The 16,297-nt window shown below is 40.4% G+C and overlaps 1 protein-coding gene across 1 annotated transcript in view; it reads right to left on the reverse strand.

Moving 5' to 3' along the window:
* SLC25A4 (solute carrier family 25 (mitochondrial carrier; adenine nucleotide translocator), member 4) overlaps positions 1–15,670 on the reverse strand; it is a 61,931-nt gene extending 46,261 nt beyond the window's left edge. Inside the window, exons 1-3 of the mRNA XM_011959541.1 lie at positions 15,649–15,670; positions 14,296–14,449; positions 5,372–5,511 (exon numbers count right to left, since the gene is read on the reverse strand). Coding sequence (XP_011814931.1) covers positions 5,372–5,392 — 21 coding nt within the window. The 5' untranslated portion in view covers positions 5,393–5,511; positions 14,296–14,449; positions 15,649–15,670. The remainder of the gene's footprint in view (positions 1–5,371; positions 5,512–14,295; positions 14,450–15,648) is intronic.
* Between the last annotated feature and the right edge of the window lie 627 nt (positions 15,671–16,297).

Genomic DNA, 16,297 nt, shown 5'->3' on the forward strand with positions numbered 1-16,297 from the left:
ACTCTTGCCAGTGAGCCCTATGGCCAAGCTGCTGTGGAGCCAGGAAATGAGGTGTCTGGATGCCCTGCTGCTGGACTGCCACAGCTTCCCATGCCATCTTCTTGGCCCCTCCCTGCTCCCACCCCAACAAGACTGGGTGAGAGGGGAGGTGTCGATGCTCGTTCTGCTGACTGGCCCCTTTGCGGAGAGATGGCTGGCCCCAAGACAAGAGATGGTGGTTCTCTAAGCATAGAAGGTGGGAAACTTAGCATCTTTTCTTTTCTCAGTCAATCCCAGAGGTAACAGTAAAATCTAAATTCTTCTTGTTGGCCAAGAGCAATTTTGAGGGCTTTACATTTAATCCTTATGGTTAACCCTATGATGAATGAATTAGCCTTATTATTCTCAATTGACATATGAGGAAATTGAGTGAAAGAAAGGTTAAGCAACTTAACAAAGTCACCCGCTAGTAACAAGCGCAGATTCAAATCAAAGCAGGCTGGCGCCAGAGCCCCTCTGTGTCCCCACGGGACTCCACTGCCTCTGCACTCAGTTGTTACAGGGAGGTTCACTGACACCCACGGCAGTTGTCCAGAGCAGTGTTTGGCAGCCCGGCGTTCCTCCCTGAGCCTCAGTGACCACGTGGGATCATGGTGCTTCTCTTTGCCCCTCATTTAATTTTACCTGCTGGGTATGGTTTTCAAGTTACAACATCTCTTGGCTGGCTCCCCATGGCTTTTCAAAAATGTTTCTCTTAGAGTTTAATTATTAGTCATCTGCCCACTCTTTATTTATACTTTTCATGGCCTTTACTTTCATTTGCTTTTACTGCTTTTTTTAAATTGAGAAAGTAATGTGCACTCATGAGAAGCTATGCTGATTGCAAAAAGTAGACAGTATGTAGAACAAAGGCGTACATTTTGTTCACGACTTAAATGTGGTGATAAAATGTATGCTTTTTTTGTCTGTGACTAACCTAGCCTTCCTTCTAACTCCATCCTCACCTTGCCTCTCTGCCACCCCCACCCACAGACTAGTGGCAAAAAATCAAAAAATAATAATAACTCGTGGCTCATGCCTGTAATCCCAGCACTTTGGGAGGGTGAGGCGGGCAGATCACAAGGTCAGGAGATCAAGACCATTCTGGCTAAGACGATGAAACCCCGTCTCTACTAAAAGTAGAAAAATTAGCCGGGTGTGGTGGCGGGCGCCTGGAGGCTGAGGCAGGAGAATGGCGTGAACCTGGGAGGCGGAGCTGGCAGTGAGCAGAGATCAGGCCACTGCACTCCAGCCTGGGTGACAGAGTGAGACTCTGTCTCAAAAAAAAAAAAAAATTAATAATAATAATAACTCAGTGTCTGATCTTGGTTAAACCTCAGTCTGCCTGGTAGTTTCAGCTGTGCTTTAGTGAGGGGTTCAGCCTGTCTTGGAAGAAAGGGTCAGTCTCCCAGAGAGCTTGTCCTTTACCTTTACCCTGCTCCTCTCAATGAGAGGAAGGAGGGACACGGTGTAGCTGTATGGCCTGGAAGCCAGCATTCTCGCGTCTACTGGGTGTCTGCCTGCTATTCCCTGGCTCCCCCGGCCCCTGGGCAATGCTCTCTACCCATCAAGGACACCCTGCAGACCCCTGGTGCTGAAGTTGAGTGTGGAAGGTCGGGGTCTTGTGTGGGGGCAATGCTCCTGGTGGGCCTTCCTGGCTGCCCTGACCTCAGCCAGACTCCTGACAACCCTGCCACCCTTCTGGGTCTGGGGAAGCTTCCATTCAACCCTACTCAGGTGGCCTTTCTGCAGCCCTCCACAAAGCCAGTTTACCCTGGCCACGGCAGCTGCCTCTGGTCAGCTTCCCAGCCAGGGCCAGTCAGCACAGGAACCCAAGAGCAGCTCAGGAAAGCTAGCGTGGGTCCTTCTTCCCCTTGATCACAGTGCACAACTACAGCGTATCTCACACTGGCTGTGCTGGGTTGGCATGGGATACGTCACGAGGCAGTCCTCCCCAGAGCCCCAGGCAGAGCGCTTTGGGAGGGTGCAGCTTCTCTCTCTGCCCTTACTGTTGCTTGCACTTACCTTTCTTCACCATCCCTCCTGGATGCCACGTATTTAAAAACAAAACAAAGTATGGCCTGTCACTGACTAGAGTGTTATTTTCTTTACTGTGTGAGAGAATCCAATGTGTATGAGTCCTGAGGCTTGGGGGCTCGTATACTCAAGGGGCAGATAAAGGAGTCTGAATCTTTTCTTTTTTCTCAGTAAAGCTCTATTTTCAGATATCAGTGATTGAAAATTGCTTCAGTTCTTCTTTAGGCGTTCCTTCTACAATGTGTAAGTCTAGTGATGCTTGGCTGCAAGTGACAATACCCAGGTAAAAGTGTCTCAAACAATGAAGACACTGATCATCTCAAATGGCAACAGTGCTGGGGCTCCAGGCTCCAGGGTTGGTTTGGCAACTCCAGAAGGCCACCAAGCACCCAGCCTCCAGCTGCCCTGTGCTCCACCCTCCTCAGCATGTCGGCTTCTCATGGTCGGGCTCGACCCCCGGGCCTGGGGGAAGCTGCAGCTGCTCCAGGCCTCCCTTCAGCAGGCAGCCTCCTCAGCAGGCAGGGGAAAGGGGCACCTTTGGGGGGGACAGACACCTCCTCAGGTCTCTCCTCTTCTTAGCAGTGAAAACCTTTCCAGAAGCTGTCCCAGCAGACTCCTCTATTTCATGTCATCCCTAACCTTGCCACATGCCCGGAGTTGGAAGGAATACTGGGAAGGAGAGTGCCAGGCGTTTCCACAGCCTCTGCCGTGGGAAGCGGGACCGGCTGCCATGGAGGAAGAGGGGGATAGATGGCTGTGGTGTAAGAAACGGCAGCATCCGCAGCCTGAAACAGACCCTGCTCTTTTCCCGGGCAGGGCTATGCTTTAAGAGCTCTAGGCTTGTGCTCAGAAAAGGAAAAACAGAAGAATCCACTAATAATTTTAAAATATTATCTCCTCTATATGGCAGCATACACTATGGATACATGGTAATCTATACTTTTTATTTTACTTTGTTCATTTGACAATGCTAACTTAACCATATACTAAATTCTATGTATACTCGAGTCTATCTCTGGACTTTCTGCAGTGTCGAGTCCTGTGCAGTGTGACGCTTGTTTTGTACACTCTGGCAGGGCTAGGCATCTTTACTAATCTTCAAAATTTGCTTAAATATTTTTGCAAGTATGTTTTTGTAATGTTAGTCCCATTTAGAGCTGAGCTATGCCTTAAAGGCCTGGTTATATTCATGTTTACACACACATATTCATGCTTAACTGGAATTATGTGCTATTAAATGACCAAGCTCCTCTTGTTAGCTATCCCAGGGGGTCACAACTTCAAATTTCTACCTGAGCCAGGCAAGTAATGTAAATGATTGAAGCAGGCTGTAGTTCAAAGATTAAACATGCAGCAATTTTCTTAGCTTCCTGAAAGAAATAGTCTTTCCTCCATTTTTCTAGAACCATGTGTCTCATTTAATCTCTTTTGATAGAAGCATAGTAACTAGGAAATATTTTTCAACTACCAAGTGACTAGTAAGTTGCATCCAACATTTGACCTTAATTATGGGGAAATAATAAAGAGTAGTGGGGATTGTGGCAAATATGCCTCATCTAAAGAGAGTAATGGCATCAGCCTACCAATTGCTGCTACTGGGAATTACAGATATTCACATATCTGCTGATTTTTACAGAGAGCTAGAAATACAGATTTTATATGAAATTTCCTTATTTAAAATGCTACTGTTTAACACATCTGCAGGCCAGGTGCCATCCATAGGCTATTAGCATGTAAGCTCTGAATTGGACCTATATATTACTACCATTAAAAAGTAGTTTATTTTTGCTAAATTGTAAACCAGCATTTTTAACTGACTAAACCAAATACTAATCAAAATAGCTAAAAACCGAAACAACTCAGAGGAAGCTGTGTGTAAAATTATGTTGGATAAAGTTAATATTAACCAAGGGAAACCACACTGAGATCTAATGATTTCCCCAGCTTGTATGGGCATCATCTTATTTATTCATTTTATTCAATCAATTTATTTACTGAGTACCAACTCAATTCAGAGTATGGTAGCAGACTTAGAAAGAGGGAAAAAGAAAAAAGACATGACATCTTCTCTGGTTTGGCTTACTTTCTTAATGCCATTAATGCCGATATTAATACAAAGCAGCTAATATCAACATTAGCCCAGCTTTGGACTAAGGTTGTCATACACACACACACACACACACGTGCATGCATGCACACACACATACACACACACTTTATTACGATATTTAAATAAATATTGAGTTTTTTCTTTTAAGTATCACCCATAATGCAAATAAACAACCCTCCGAATTCTAGAAGCGTTCTTGTTTTCATTTAGAAGTCCAAACAATGGGAAAATTAATCAAGGTAAAGCAAATAATTTAAATACGTGAAGTTGTAAATTAAAAAAGAGGAAAAAGCTGAGACTGGATTCCTGACTTTATAACATGCTGTCTTCACCCACAGACATTAAGTAATATTATTTAATGTTACATTTTAAAATAGGTTTTGTAATGAAAGAAGAATCAGCCCCACCTCTACCTTAACTGCAATTGAAGTCAAATTGGCAAATTTGTTTCAATACAATTTTCTCTAATTCTTGACCACTTTCCAGTAGGCGTTTGATCAAGGCGAATGTTCTATTTTTATGTTTGTTTCTATACTGGTTCCTTCATCCTCAAGGGAATTACAAAACCAAGCATTATTTAAAGTGTCTATTAAATTAGAAATATTTTGATAGAGATATGATAGAAATATACTTTAGTTGACACTTCTATTAAAGTGATGGAGAGTTCTGAAATTATCTGTAGTTTGGTTTGTACATTATCAATAACTCTGAAGATTGTGAAGCTGCATCTTGAGAAGATATTTTTCTTCTGCCTATGCCAAGTTGTCTATACAGTACAGTAGAAAAATGCTCATATAAGTTGACTCACTTATGCTAGAAATGGGACCATTTAAAAAATCTATTTTTTGTGTATAATTTGAGGGAACTGTTGAATAATTTTCAGGAAGTTAGAACTACAGCACCTGGATTTATCATGACAAGGTCCATTTTTCTTTTCCTTTTGTGTGTGTGTGTGTGTTTGACAGAAAGATTAACAAATTAAAAGAACACATCATTAGTCAATAGGAATTTCAAAAATCACATACAGGTAAATTCTTGAAAGCAGGTAATAAGAATTTACATATATGTTATTTTTCAATAAAGTACTATATAAATAATGGAATCTTTGGTGATTTCACTTTTCTACAGTGCCCTTAAGTGAAATAAATTTTACTCTGTCTCTTCACAATAAAATGATAAATATTTTTCTTTGTTTGTTTTACTTACCTTTATAAAAGAAAACTGCATGAGCTATCATTTAAAAAATTTCTGAGACTGGGCATGGTGGTTCACGCTTGTAATCCCAGCACTTTGGGAGGCCAGTGGGGGAGGATTGTTTGAGCCCAGGAGTTCAAGAGCAGCCTAGGCTGAAATTAGGTGAGAGATTTTAGGTATTAATGTACCCAGTAAAAAACTACCAATGGTAATTTCCTGAATTTGAAATTAGAATATTAAAAATTCATCATTTTATTTCCTTCTCTGTATGAATATCTCTTACAATCAAATAATCTCTGATTCTCTGTATTACGAATCAGTTCATTATCATTGTCATACATGGTTGGAGGGAGAGCTTTTGATTCCTGCCTGTTGACTATGAAAATCTCTAAGCCACCAGGTGGCAGAGTGTCCTTGGTTTAGATTGAGCATTGCAGTTTTTTTTTTTTTCAACTGATTGCCAAATGTATTAATAGTTTACAGCTATTGTGAGCAACCTTTAAACCTTTTTCTCATGTACCCCTAAAATCATTTTGAAAACATGTGCATCACCCACAAACTTTTAAGTTTACATATATTTCAACAAAAGTTTAAATAACCGAGGAGATATAACTTTTGGCATACTGTAGAAACTTTAAAATAAAATGGTTATATCAATCTTTACATACATCTAATAGAATACAAAACATGATGGGGTCTGATAACCACCATCATCTGTTTTTAAAAATTCTGAAACAAGCTCATCTTTCATAGTTGGATGCTTTATATTACTTCTTTTTTCCTTGAATCTCATTTTCCATTTTATCTCCTCTACAGAATTTTATACTAATATAAAATATTTTATAATTAAAAAGCTGTGATCACCCTATTGTACTTCTCTACAACAAGAGTATACATATAGATATTTTATTTTTTATTTCTCGTGACCAAAAGGTGCTGAATGTCAGAATTTTACTAATATACAGTTATCCAACACCATAAACATATTACTTTTGATAAATAGTTATAACAAAAAGTGAAATTAATTGGAAATGCATTCCTGAATGAGTCAGCTTAGGGGGTTAGAAGTTTGATTGTTTGGGGCCCAGGATTCTTACACTCCCAGGCAGTGAGTGCACTGCAGTAAGATTCTGGATGGGAAGAGAGGGGGCCTTTTGTAAAGTCGGAGAAGGGTGCTTGTGAAGGAAGAGACAGGAAGAGGAAATCCAGCCTAATGAAAGCTTGTTAATTTTAACATAATGGGCGCAGGTTAATTTTAGGAAAGAATATGTGTATGAGCTGATGATCTAGAAATTTGTTTTCTTAAAACAGTGGTTCTCACCTGGGGGAGATTTTGCCCACAGGGCACGTTTGGCAATGTTTGGAGACATTTTTGGCTGTTAGGCTGGGGGCAGGGTGCCGGCATCTGTTAGGTAGAGAACAGGGCTACTGCTAAACTACTCTGTTCCCAAAGCGACACAGCTGAGAGCCTGAAACCTAGCAAGTCCTCAATAAATGTTTGTGGAAAGGAAAAGACAATGAAAAGGAAGGAAGGAATCACACAATTGGCTGCAGAGAGAGCTACAGTAAGATGACTAGACTCTTGTAATTACATTTGCTGAAAACTTCAGAGTACTTCCTTCTCTTCTGTGTTTATACAGTTTTCTTATCTGAAAGGAGAAATTCCAGGAATAAAATTTAAAAGGTCTACATTTTCCCAGTATATATTTTCATTAATTAGGGAAATCCTCAAAAACACAAAAAAGACCAAAACGACCCCTGATTATACCACCTAAATATCTACAGAGAATAATAAATAGCAGCCCCTGTTTTGCTGATCTCATCCCACTTTGCCTAAATAACATCTGCTAATTAGTTGATGCCCATTCTTTCATAAGTTTTTTAAAGTTCTTTTTTTTTGTTTTTTTCTTTCAGATGAGAGTCTCGCTCTTGTTGCCCAGGCTGGAGTGCAATGGCGCGATCTCGGCTCACAGCAACTTCCGCCTCCCAGATTCAAGCGATTCTCCTGCCTCAGCCTCCTGAGTAGCTGGGATTATAGGCACCCACCACCATGCCCAGCTAATTTTGTTGTATTTTTATTAGAGATGGGGTTTCACCATGTTGGCCGGGCTGGTCTTGAACTCCTGACTTCAGGTGATCCACCTGCTTTGGCCTCCCAAGGTGTTGGGATTACAGGTGTGGGCCACCGGGCCTAGCCTTTTCTAAGTTTATAAAGAACAATTTATACCTTTAAACTTTAGATATAGAATATCAAGATGGTTTCAAAATTGCCTATTTGAGAGATTCTTTCCTAATATTAAAAGCACAGCGGTCCATTGGAGGTATATATGTATACTTACACACACGCGTGCACACACACGTACACACATATTATTGTGTACTATGAGAAACAAATGACCGTACTTTAAAGACAATCTTTTTTGAGATATCATACTGCTGAAGTTTAGAACCATCTCCTTGGGAGTTTAGGCAACTGCAAAGTTAGAGGGAACACGGCCCCCTCTAAGACCCACTGCGCTCCTGACAGTAGTGGCAGGTTCGGGGGATTGGTCCCAAAACCACCCTTGAGCTCAGTTATTCACTAGAGGGACTCACAGAGATCGCTGAGAACTGGGATACTCACAGCTGTGGTTTACTATAGGGAAAGGTTACAGATTAAAATCAGCCAAGGGAAGAAGCACAAAGAGCAGAATGCAGGAAAAACACCCAACATAGAGCTTCTGTTGTTCTCTCCCCATGGAGTCTTAGACGTTATTTTCTCAGTATGTGTCTGTAACAATAGGCATGGAATATTGCCAAGGAGGGAAGTTTTCATGGGGCTCCATTATGCAGGTGTCATTGATGGCCTGTACAGCTGACCTCAGTCTCTGGCAAGCTGATACTGTGTGACTCAAACCCCTACGCTACATCCCATTGTTGGTCTTTCTGATGGGGTCAGCTCCACCCTAAACACTATCTGGCATGGCTAGATCCAACCTTACATGACATTGTTAGACTACTAGCATAAATCCAAGGCCCCAGGTAAACAAAGTCACTCCTATCTCTTATGACATCCAAGGGCTTAGATGTTACCACCTAGAAGCTGAGGGCAAAGGCCAGACCTCTTTGCGCATAAATTTAAATTCTTTATTACACATGTATAATACAACCTATATGTAGCCATTTTAAGTGTACAGTTCAGGCTGGGTGCCATGGCTCATGCCTGTCATCCTAGCACTTTGGGAGGATGAGGCGGGCAGATTACCTGAGGTCAGGTGTTCGAGACCAGCCTGGCCAACATGGTGAAACCCGGTCTCTACTAAAAATCCAAAAATCAGCTGGGCGTGGTGGCACGTGGCTGTAGTTCCATCTACTTGGAGGCTGAGGTGGGAGAATCGCTTGAACCCAGAGGTGGAGGTTGCAGTGAGCCAAGATTGTTCCACTGCACTCCAGCCTAGGCAACAGAGTGAGGCTCCATCAAAAAAAAAAAAAAAAAAAAAAAAAAAAAAAGAGAGAGAGAGAAGAAAAAGTGTACCATTTAATGAGTTTTGAAAAAATGTATACATTTATGTAACCACCACCACAATCAAGAGAAAGGACATTCCCAGCACCCCAGTAAGTTCCCTCTTGTTCCCTTGTGGTCAGTTCCTCTCTCCCTGGCTGGTTTCCCCTTTTGAGAATTTCATGTATAAAGGGAATCATACAATGTGCATGATTTGCTGTCAGGCAGCATGTTTTTGGGATTCATGCATAGTGTGCCAGCCGTGTGTTAGTGCTAGGTAGTATTTCATCTCCTATGTATGTGCCGCAATGTGTCTATGTATTCACCTCTTCAACATTTGGGCTGTTTCCAGTTTTAGGCTACTTTGGACAAAGCTGCTATAAACATTCACATATATGTGTTTGTGTAGACATATGTTTTCATTTATTTTGGGTAAATCGCTTGGAGTGGAATTGTTGGGTTGGATGGTAATCATATGTTTAATTTATAAGAAACTGCCAAACTGTTTCTATCATGGTTTTAACATTTTACATTCCTGCCAGTAAAGTATGAGAATCCAATTGCTTCACAGCCTTTCTAGCACCTCAGGCTTTCCAACTTTAGCCATTTTCATGGGTGTATAGAGTAATTACTTATTGTGGTTTTAATTTGCATTCCCTGGTGACTTTTTATGAGTTTACTGGCAACCATACATCTTCTTTTGTGATTCTGATGAGATTCTTTGTCTGTTTTCAACTAGATTGTCTGTCTTCTCATTGATTTGTAGGAGTTCTTTATATTTTTTGGATATATCCTTTTCCAGATATGTATGTTTGTAGCTTGCTTTTTAAAATCTCTTAATGGTATCTTTTGAAAAGCAGATTTAATTTTGATGAAACTGAAGAAAACTACATTTTAAAATGGTGCTGTGAACTCCGAATACATTTATAGCTGTTTTGTTGCCATCCAAAAATTCTAAAAAAGTTATCTAAGAGGAAACTGATGAATTTCAGGGGGGTGCCCACTTACAAAGCCTTTCTCCTAAAATTAAGCATTGTTAATGGTAATATTCCACAGTTTCTCACAGATCATCAACTAAGTCCTTCTTTGGTGGGAAAGGCAGATGCTTTACAAGAAATAGGTATTAATTCTACTTCCTACTCTATTTTTTCTTTATATAGTAGACACAAAAACCGTTAAAGTTGGCTGGGTGTGGTAGCTCACGCATGTAATCCCAGCACTTTGAGAGGCTGAGATGGGTGGATCATCTGAGGTCAGGAGTTCAAGACCAGCCTGGGCAACATGGTGAAACCCCATCTCTACTAAAAATACAAAAGTTAGCTGGGCACAGTGGTGCATGCGTGTAATCCCAGCTACTCGGGAGGCTAAGGTAGAAGAATCACTTGAGCCTGGGAGGCGGAGGTTGCAGTGACCCAAGATTGCATCATTGCACTCCAGCCTGGGTGACAGAGTGAGACTCTGTCTCAAAATAATAATAATAAAATTAAAAAAAATTTAAAACCATTAAAGCAACCAAATAATACAATATTGGCTACTACATTGTTTTGGCTGCTACATTTTAGGCACTGTGCTAAAATAAATTAATCCTCTAGGAAACTCTGTGAAGTAGATATTTTTGTCTTCATATTCAGATAGTCAGATAAGGACAGTGAGTTCAGAGAAATTAAATACCTGGATGAATATTACACAAAGAGGTGGCTAAGCTGTGATTCCAGGCTAGGTCTACCTCCAAAGCTGGTGTTCTTCATTAATATTCTGTATCTGCTCAGGACATGTACAAATCAAATCATGGACATTTGATTTTAGATACACCGAATGTTGATTTTGGCAGGTTGTAGAGGGAGTCGAGGCTGAGGAGAGGGGATGGCGGACAAAGATTAGGTCTGGAACTGATTTTGGTAGGGGCTGTCCATGCCTCCAGTTCCTAATCCCCTGGATAGGCTGGAAAACTTTATGAGGGTCGGAGTAGCCAAGCCAAATTGAATCAATTTAAACACATGCAGAAGCAGAACTGCTTCAGATAATCTAACCAGTTAACAGGACATTCGCTCATTACATGCTCTGCCGGAATTTCACGAGATCCTTCTTTTGTTAAAGAATATTGAGAGTGACTTCCTCAAACTTTATGCTAAGGCTTGATCTAACGTTTCACACGTAATCAATACTTTTCTTGCTACCACTTCTGTCAAATCTCCTCATGAAAGTCATGTAATTATTTGGAATCTTATCCGGTGATTAACACAATGAATGCCCAACTCTCTTTTGAAACCTTTAATGCATGTTATTTTCCAACTTGGCAGACGTGAAATTCCTGTAGTTTACTGAAGCTGCAAGTTTGAGACTTTGGCAGTCTCATATTAGTAGTCACACATTCTACTAAGGCCCTCCCTTCTACTTGATGCCCTGAGTGGATGTCACTTGCACAGCAAACATCATATGCTCAGTGAGATCATTAAGTTATAACTGCTTTAATCAGCAATATAGTGTCCGCTATTGTATACTTCTGCTGAATTCTAACTCTGTGAATTTTCCTTTTTACAGTTACATGTTGCATTTGAAAATCCAGATGATCTTGACTAGTCAGACTGAAATGAATTAAAGACTGAGCATAACCTATTAGAAGTTATGCACTTATTAATAAAAAGACAAATCTGTGTTTTCCCCCTTCTTTAAAAATCAAGCACCAAAACAATAAGTTAGTTTTAGAATGCATTAATATGGTATTCAACTGCATTGTGGAAGGAAGAAGTAAATTAGAAAGAAAGTGATAGTTATATGTGCTTAGAAATCGGCTGCTTTCAACCAAGGGAAAAAGGAACCCTTACACAAAGGCCAATTTTTTTTTTTTTTTTTTTAATTGCAAAAGAATATTTAAAAGATAGTTAAAAGACTTTCAAGTCTTTTAAGAAATGACAGTTAAAAGAGAATTTTGCAGCCTTTTCTTTTATCATAAACTATAACAGGAGGCGAAATCCACAATTTTCTGAAATTTTGTCCCATTTAAGCTTCCAAAATGTTTCTTATTTTTAAACCTGAAAAACATTAAAACACCTTTATCCTGAGAAGTTTGTGTCATGTTCATATCTGCTCTGATCCTCCCACAATCCACTATTTGATTATTAAAGGTAATTGGCACTTAGCATCAAATATTTAATACACTGATATCTAAGTATCTAATTTTCTTACTATCAGGCAGGAATTTAGACTTCTTATAAAGTTTTTATGCTTATCTGATTGCTGCTGCTCATAATTAAGGCCTCAATAATCATAAAAACATTCCAATAAATGTTTCAGATATAAAAGAAATTTAAGCAATAGTTTTAAAAAATAGGGTGAAAAAAATGACAATAGGCAGGTCTTTCTCCCTCTCTGAACATATCCCCTAAAAACTCTCCTGAAAAAAGTTTCTCATTAGAAATAATTATGAATATACTCTCTGTGCTTCACAAAAGAGTTGTAAATATAAAAAAAGGAAGTCAGACAAAATATATACACTAAAAAGGGAGAAAAGACATATAAATAATATAGTCTGTTCTTTTGGAATCCTATTTTCGAAGTGCTTTACAAATTACCATATTCTTATAGTATTTTGTGAGTTAAGTAGATAGTTAATATTCTTGGTATTTGGCAACTCAGATCATAAAGAGGTAAAATACACTAAATTGTCCACATCCCTTGAGCCTACAGCTGAGGCAGTAAGAGAACCCATATTCCAGGACTCAGCTTTAGTACTTTGTCCACGCTCTTTTCCTCTGTCCATAGTGCTCTGTCTAGGGGATGTAGATAGCCATCCCACCCTATAGGGGTTAACTGGGCCAACTGAGAAGGGCCATGACAAAGAATAGCTTAGGCATCACTCGACATCAGGCATAGAAAGAGAACAACTAATGGGTAAGAAGAGTCAAGTGATATTGATCGGTGGCTCCCCAGGGTTGAATTCAGAACATGTTCTGCTGTCTCTTGGGTGCCAAGTTTTGACGGAAAGGGCAAAGGACAACTTGAACAATGTGGGGTGGGCGGGTGAAATCTCCATTCATTGTTGTTCACGTGGGAATGGAGGGTTTGGAATGAGGGAGATCTTGACAAGGCTCCCTGCCAGTAGCGGCCTCTTGTTTCTTATCAAAAACTGAATACTCAGTCCTCCTTTCTGTTCACCGCTGGTGTTGGAAAGTATTGGGAGAGCATATCGGTACCAGAGGGCAGAGATATTGTGTGTAGAGGACCTTTGTGCTTAATGGGAAAAAAATAGAATGAAAAGAGGAGATTCCAAAGGAAAGAACAAGACTTAGAAGCTGGAAAACGGAAAACAGACTAAATGAAAAAGAATAAGCAAGAAAGTGGCCCTGGGTCTAGAAAACACTAATTTTTTTCTTTTGCCAGAGGGTGGAAGGTCCAATGTAAAGGAAACACACACACACACACACACACACACACATACACACTTCAAGAAGCTCATGTAAGGAAAGAAGAGGCACAACTTACATATACATTAGTAGGGCGTGGGTCAAATACATTATGGTACATCCATACAATAGAATACCATATAGGCTTTTAAAACGATTTAAGTATACAAACATTGGCGCAGACATCTAAGATTGATTTACTGAAAAAATAAAATGGCAGAGTAATTTTTAAGATATAATTTTATTCTAAAAATAATACAGGTATAGAATTGTATAGAATAATATGTATAGAAAATAATGTGGAGGGTAAAGCATCAAGCAGCCAAAGGTAGTTATTTCTTGGGGGAGAAAGGGAGAAGGAGGAGAAATTTTTGTGGAAGGTGATTATGTTTTATATTGCACATTTTTGTGTTTATTTGAAACTTTTTTTTTTAGACGGAGTCTTGTTCTGTTGCCCAGGGTGGAGTGCAGTGGAGTGATCTTGGCTCAGTGCAACCTCTGCCTCCTGGGTTCAAGTGATTCTCCTGCTTCAGTCTCCCAAGTAGCTGGGACTACAGGCGCACCACCATGCCCAGCTAATTTTTGTATTTTTAGTAGAGACATGGTTTCACTATGTTGGCCAGGCTGGTCTCGAACTCCTGACCTCATGATCTGCCTGCCTCGGCCTCCCAAAGTGCTGGGATTACAGGCATGAGCCACTGCTCCTGGCCTATTTGAAACTTTTAAAAATAAAAATTATATCATTTCCATTGTGTATTAGAAATAAATCAATAAGAAGTATAGAAATAAGTTATATTGCAAAGAAGAAACATAATACATAGGTTAAAAAAAGAAAAATTTTATAATTTGCAGTAAAACTTAACATTGAAGTAATCTATACACAGATGTCTGTATCTATGAAATGGTGATCCCAAAGTAAGAGTTTTAATTTCATTTAAAGAATGTTTGTTTTAAATTGACATGAGTGGTGAATTTTTAAAAGGTGATAATTATAGAAGTGTATTATACTTTATTAGCTGAAAACTGGATATTAGATATAATCCATAACTTACCTATTGATGTAATTGATATTTTTCAGTAATTGAGTATTTTCTTCTGATCAATTGGAATTATTCTCTTCAGCTCTTATATTTGGGTAAATCTCATAAAGTAACTCTAATTGCTTTAATTTAAAGACAGTCCTTCCAACGAGAGACTCACAAAGCACTAAGAGGAAAGGGAGAGCAATAAAATTTTACAAATATATATTGAAATACATGACCAGCATATTTTAAATCAAGTCTTTAGAAAACAGCGGAATTTGGAAGCCGTCTAACTGGACTGCAATAGTCAACCTGCATAGATGGGCCCAACTGCTCTAACTTTTGAAGTAAGTAGACTAGGTTACATGTGAAACATACAGTAATGACAATTTCACCTGGGATTTTGGATATTCTTCCACTTATCATTTAGGAAAAACCCTTACATGAAATCAGACCAAGAAGCTATCCAGGGCATTGTAAAATCTCAGCCGCAGCCATACCAAAAAGAAAAAGAAAAAAAAGTGTAGGCCGAGCACGGTGGCCCATGCCTGTAATCCCAGCACTTTGGCAGGCCAAAGTGGGCGTATCACCTGAGGTCGGGAGTTCGAGACCAGCCTGACCAACACGGTGAAACCCTCTCTCTACTAAAAATACAAAATTAGCCGAGCGTGGTGGCGCATGCCTGTAATCCCAGCTACTCAGAAGGCTGAGGCAGGAGAATTGCTTGAACCTGGGAGGCGGAGGTTTGGGTGATCCGAGATCACGCCACTGCACTCCAGCCTGGACAACAAGAGCGAAACTCCGTCTCAAAAATAAAAAAAAGTATAAATCTTTTGTTGTGTACAAAATCACACAGAAGCTATGTTCCCGTCTGTTTGCATATGGCAGTCAGGTAGATAGAATTCTATTTAATAGGATGTCATAAACAGTCCACTCACATAGAGCTGAGACCCTGTCCCAAATTAATGTAAGCATAAGAAGAATTTCTAAGCTGAAAAAACTTACATGTATTTATAATTGTGGAAACTTTTGAAGGCCTGTCTTATACATTTCAGGCTTAAGTAAAACTTCAGAGACATCTCTCCCCATAGTATTGTAAAATTAGAGGCCAGGCAGAAAAGAATTAAAAGGCTAGGATGAGGAAAGTCAGTAGGGGCAGAGCTGGGGGTTTGTTAACACCTAGAACAATGCAAAGAGGTGACAGGAAACGGTCCCCTTCGGACATCTGGACCAAGGTGAGGCACTGGGGAAACCCAACGGGAGACACTGCTCTCAGACGGGAAGAGTTGCTGGCTGTAAACAACTCAGGCCGTCTTGTCTTGGGAGAATAGTTAAGGAATGGACACCATGAGGGCAACAGACTTCTGAGATAACTAAACGCACCTCTACTTGGCCACTTAGCTCCTCACCAGGCCCCAGGGTCCCACCCTTCCCGGGTTGCCTTCCCAGCATGCCCCGCGCTTTTCCCGGCGTGCCCTGCTACCGCTCCCCAAGCTGGTCTCCCAGAGGCCTCCGGGCGCCCCTCCGCCATCTGCAGCTCCCTGCAGACTTGCAGGCTCAGACGGGAGCTGTCCACCGCCTGCATCAGGAAAAGGGCTTGCTTGCATGCAGTAACTACCTTCTTCAACGTGAGATTCCCCCAGGTCCCGTAAATGCTTGGGAAATTTCCTTAACTCCCTCCCATTCCATGTGACCTTCAAAATCCTGAAAAACCTATGGCCTCAAGCCTTACCCACCTGGGAACAAGTCTCGTTTCCAAAAGTCAATCAACCTCAGGTTAAACAATCTAGGGAGAACACCTGCTCAGGATCAAAACGTTTCCTCTTCATTCCTTTGCAGAAACCTTCAGCTTTAGCCTATCTTGAGCAATTCTTCATTGTCTAATTGCTTTGTTCCCTAGTAACTCAAATGAAATCAAATTCTGCAGAAACCGAGTTTCACTGTGTCTGGAGGAACAAGGAATGCAAAGGTAGTGTGAGGAAACGAGCTATTCACCTTTTTCAGTTGTAGCATAGAAGTAAATACAAACTTT

Source organism: Colobus angolensis, unplaced genomic scaffold (genome assembly GCF_000951035.1).
Source record: "Colobus angolensis palliatus isolate OR3802 unplaced genomic scaffold, Cang.pa_1.0 Scaffold5, whole genome shotgun sequence".
NCBI lineage: Eukaryota > Metazoa > Chordata > Mammalia > Primates > Cercopithecidae > Colobus > Colobus angolensis.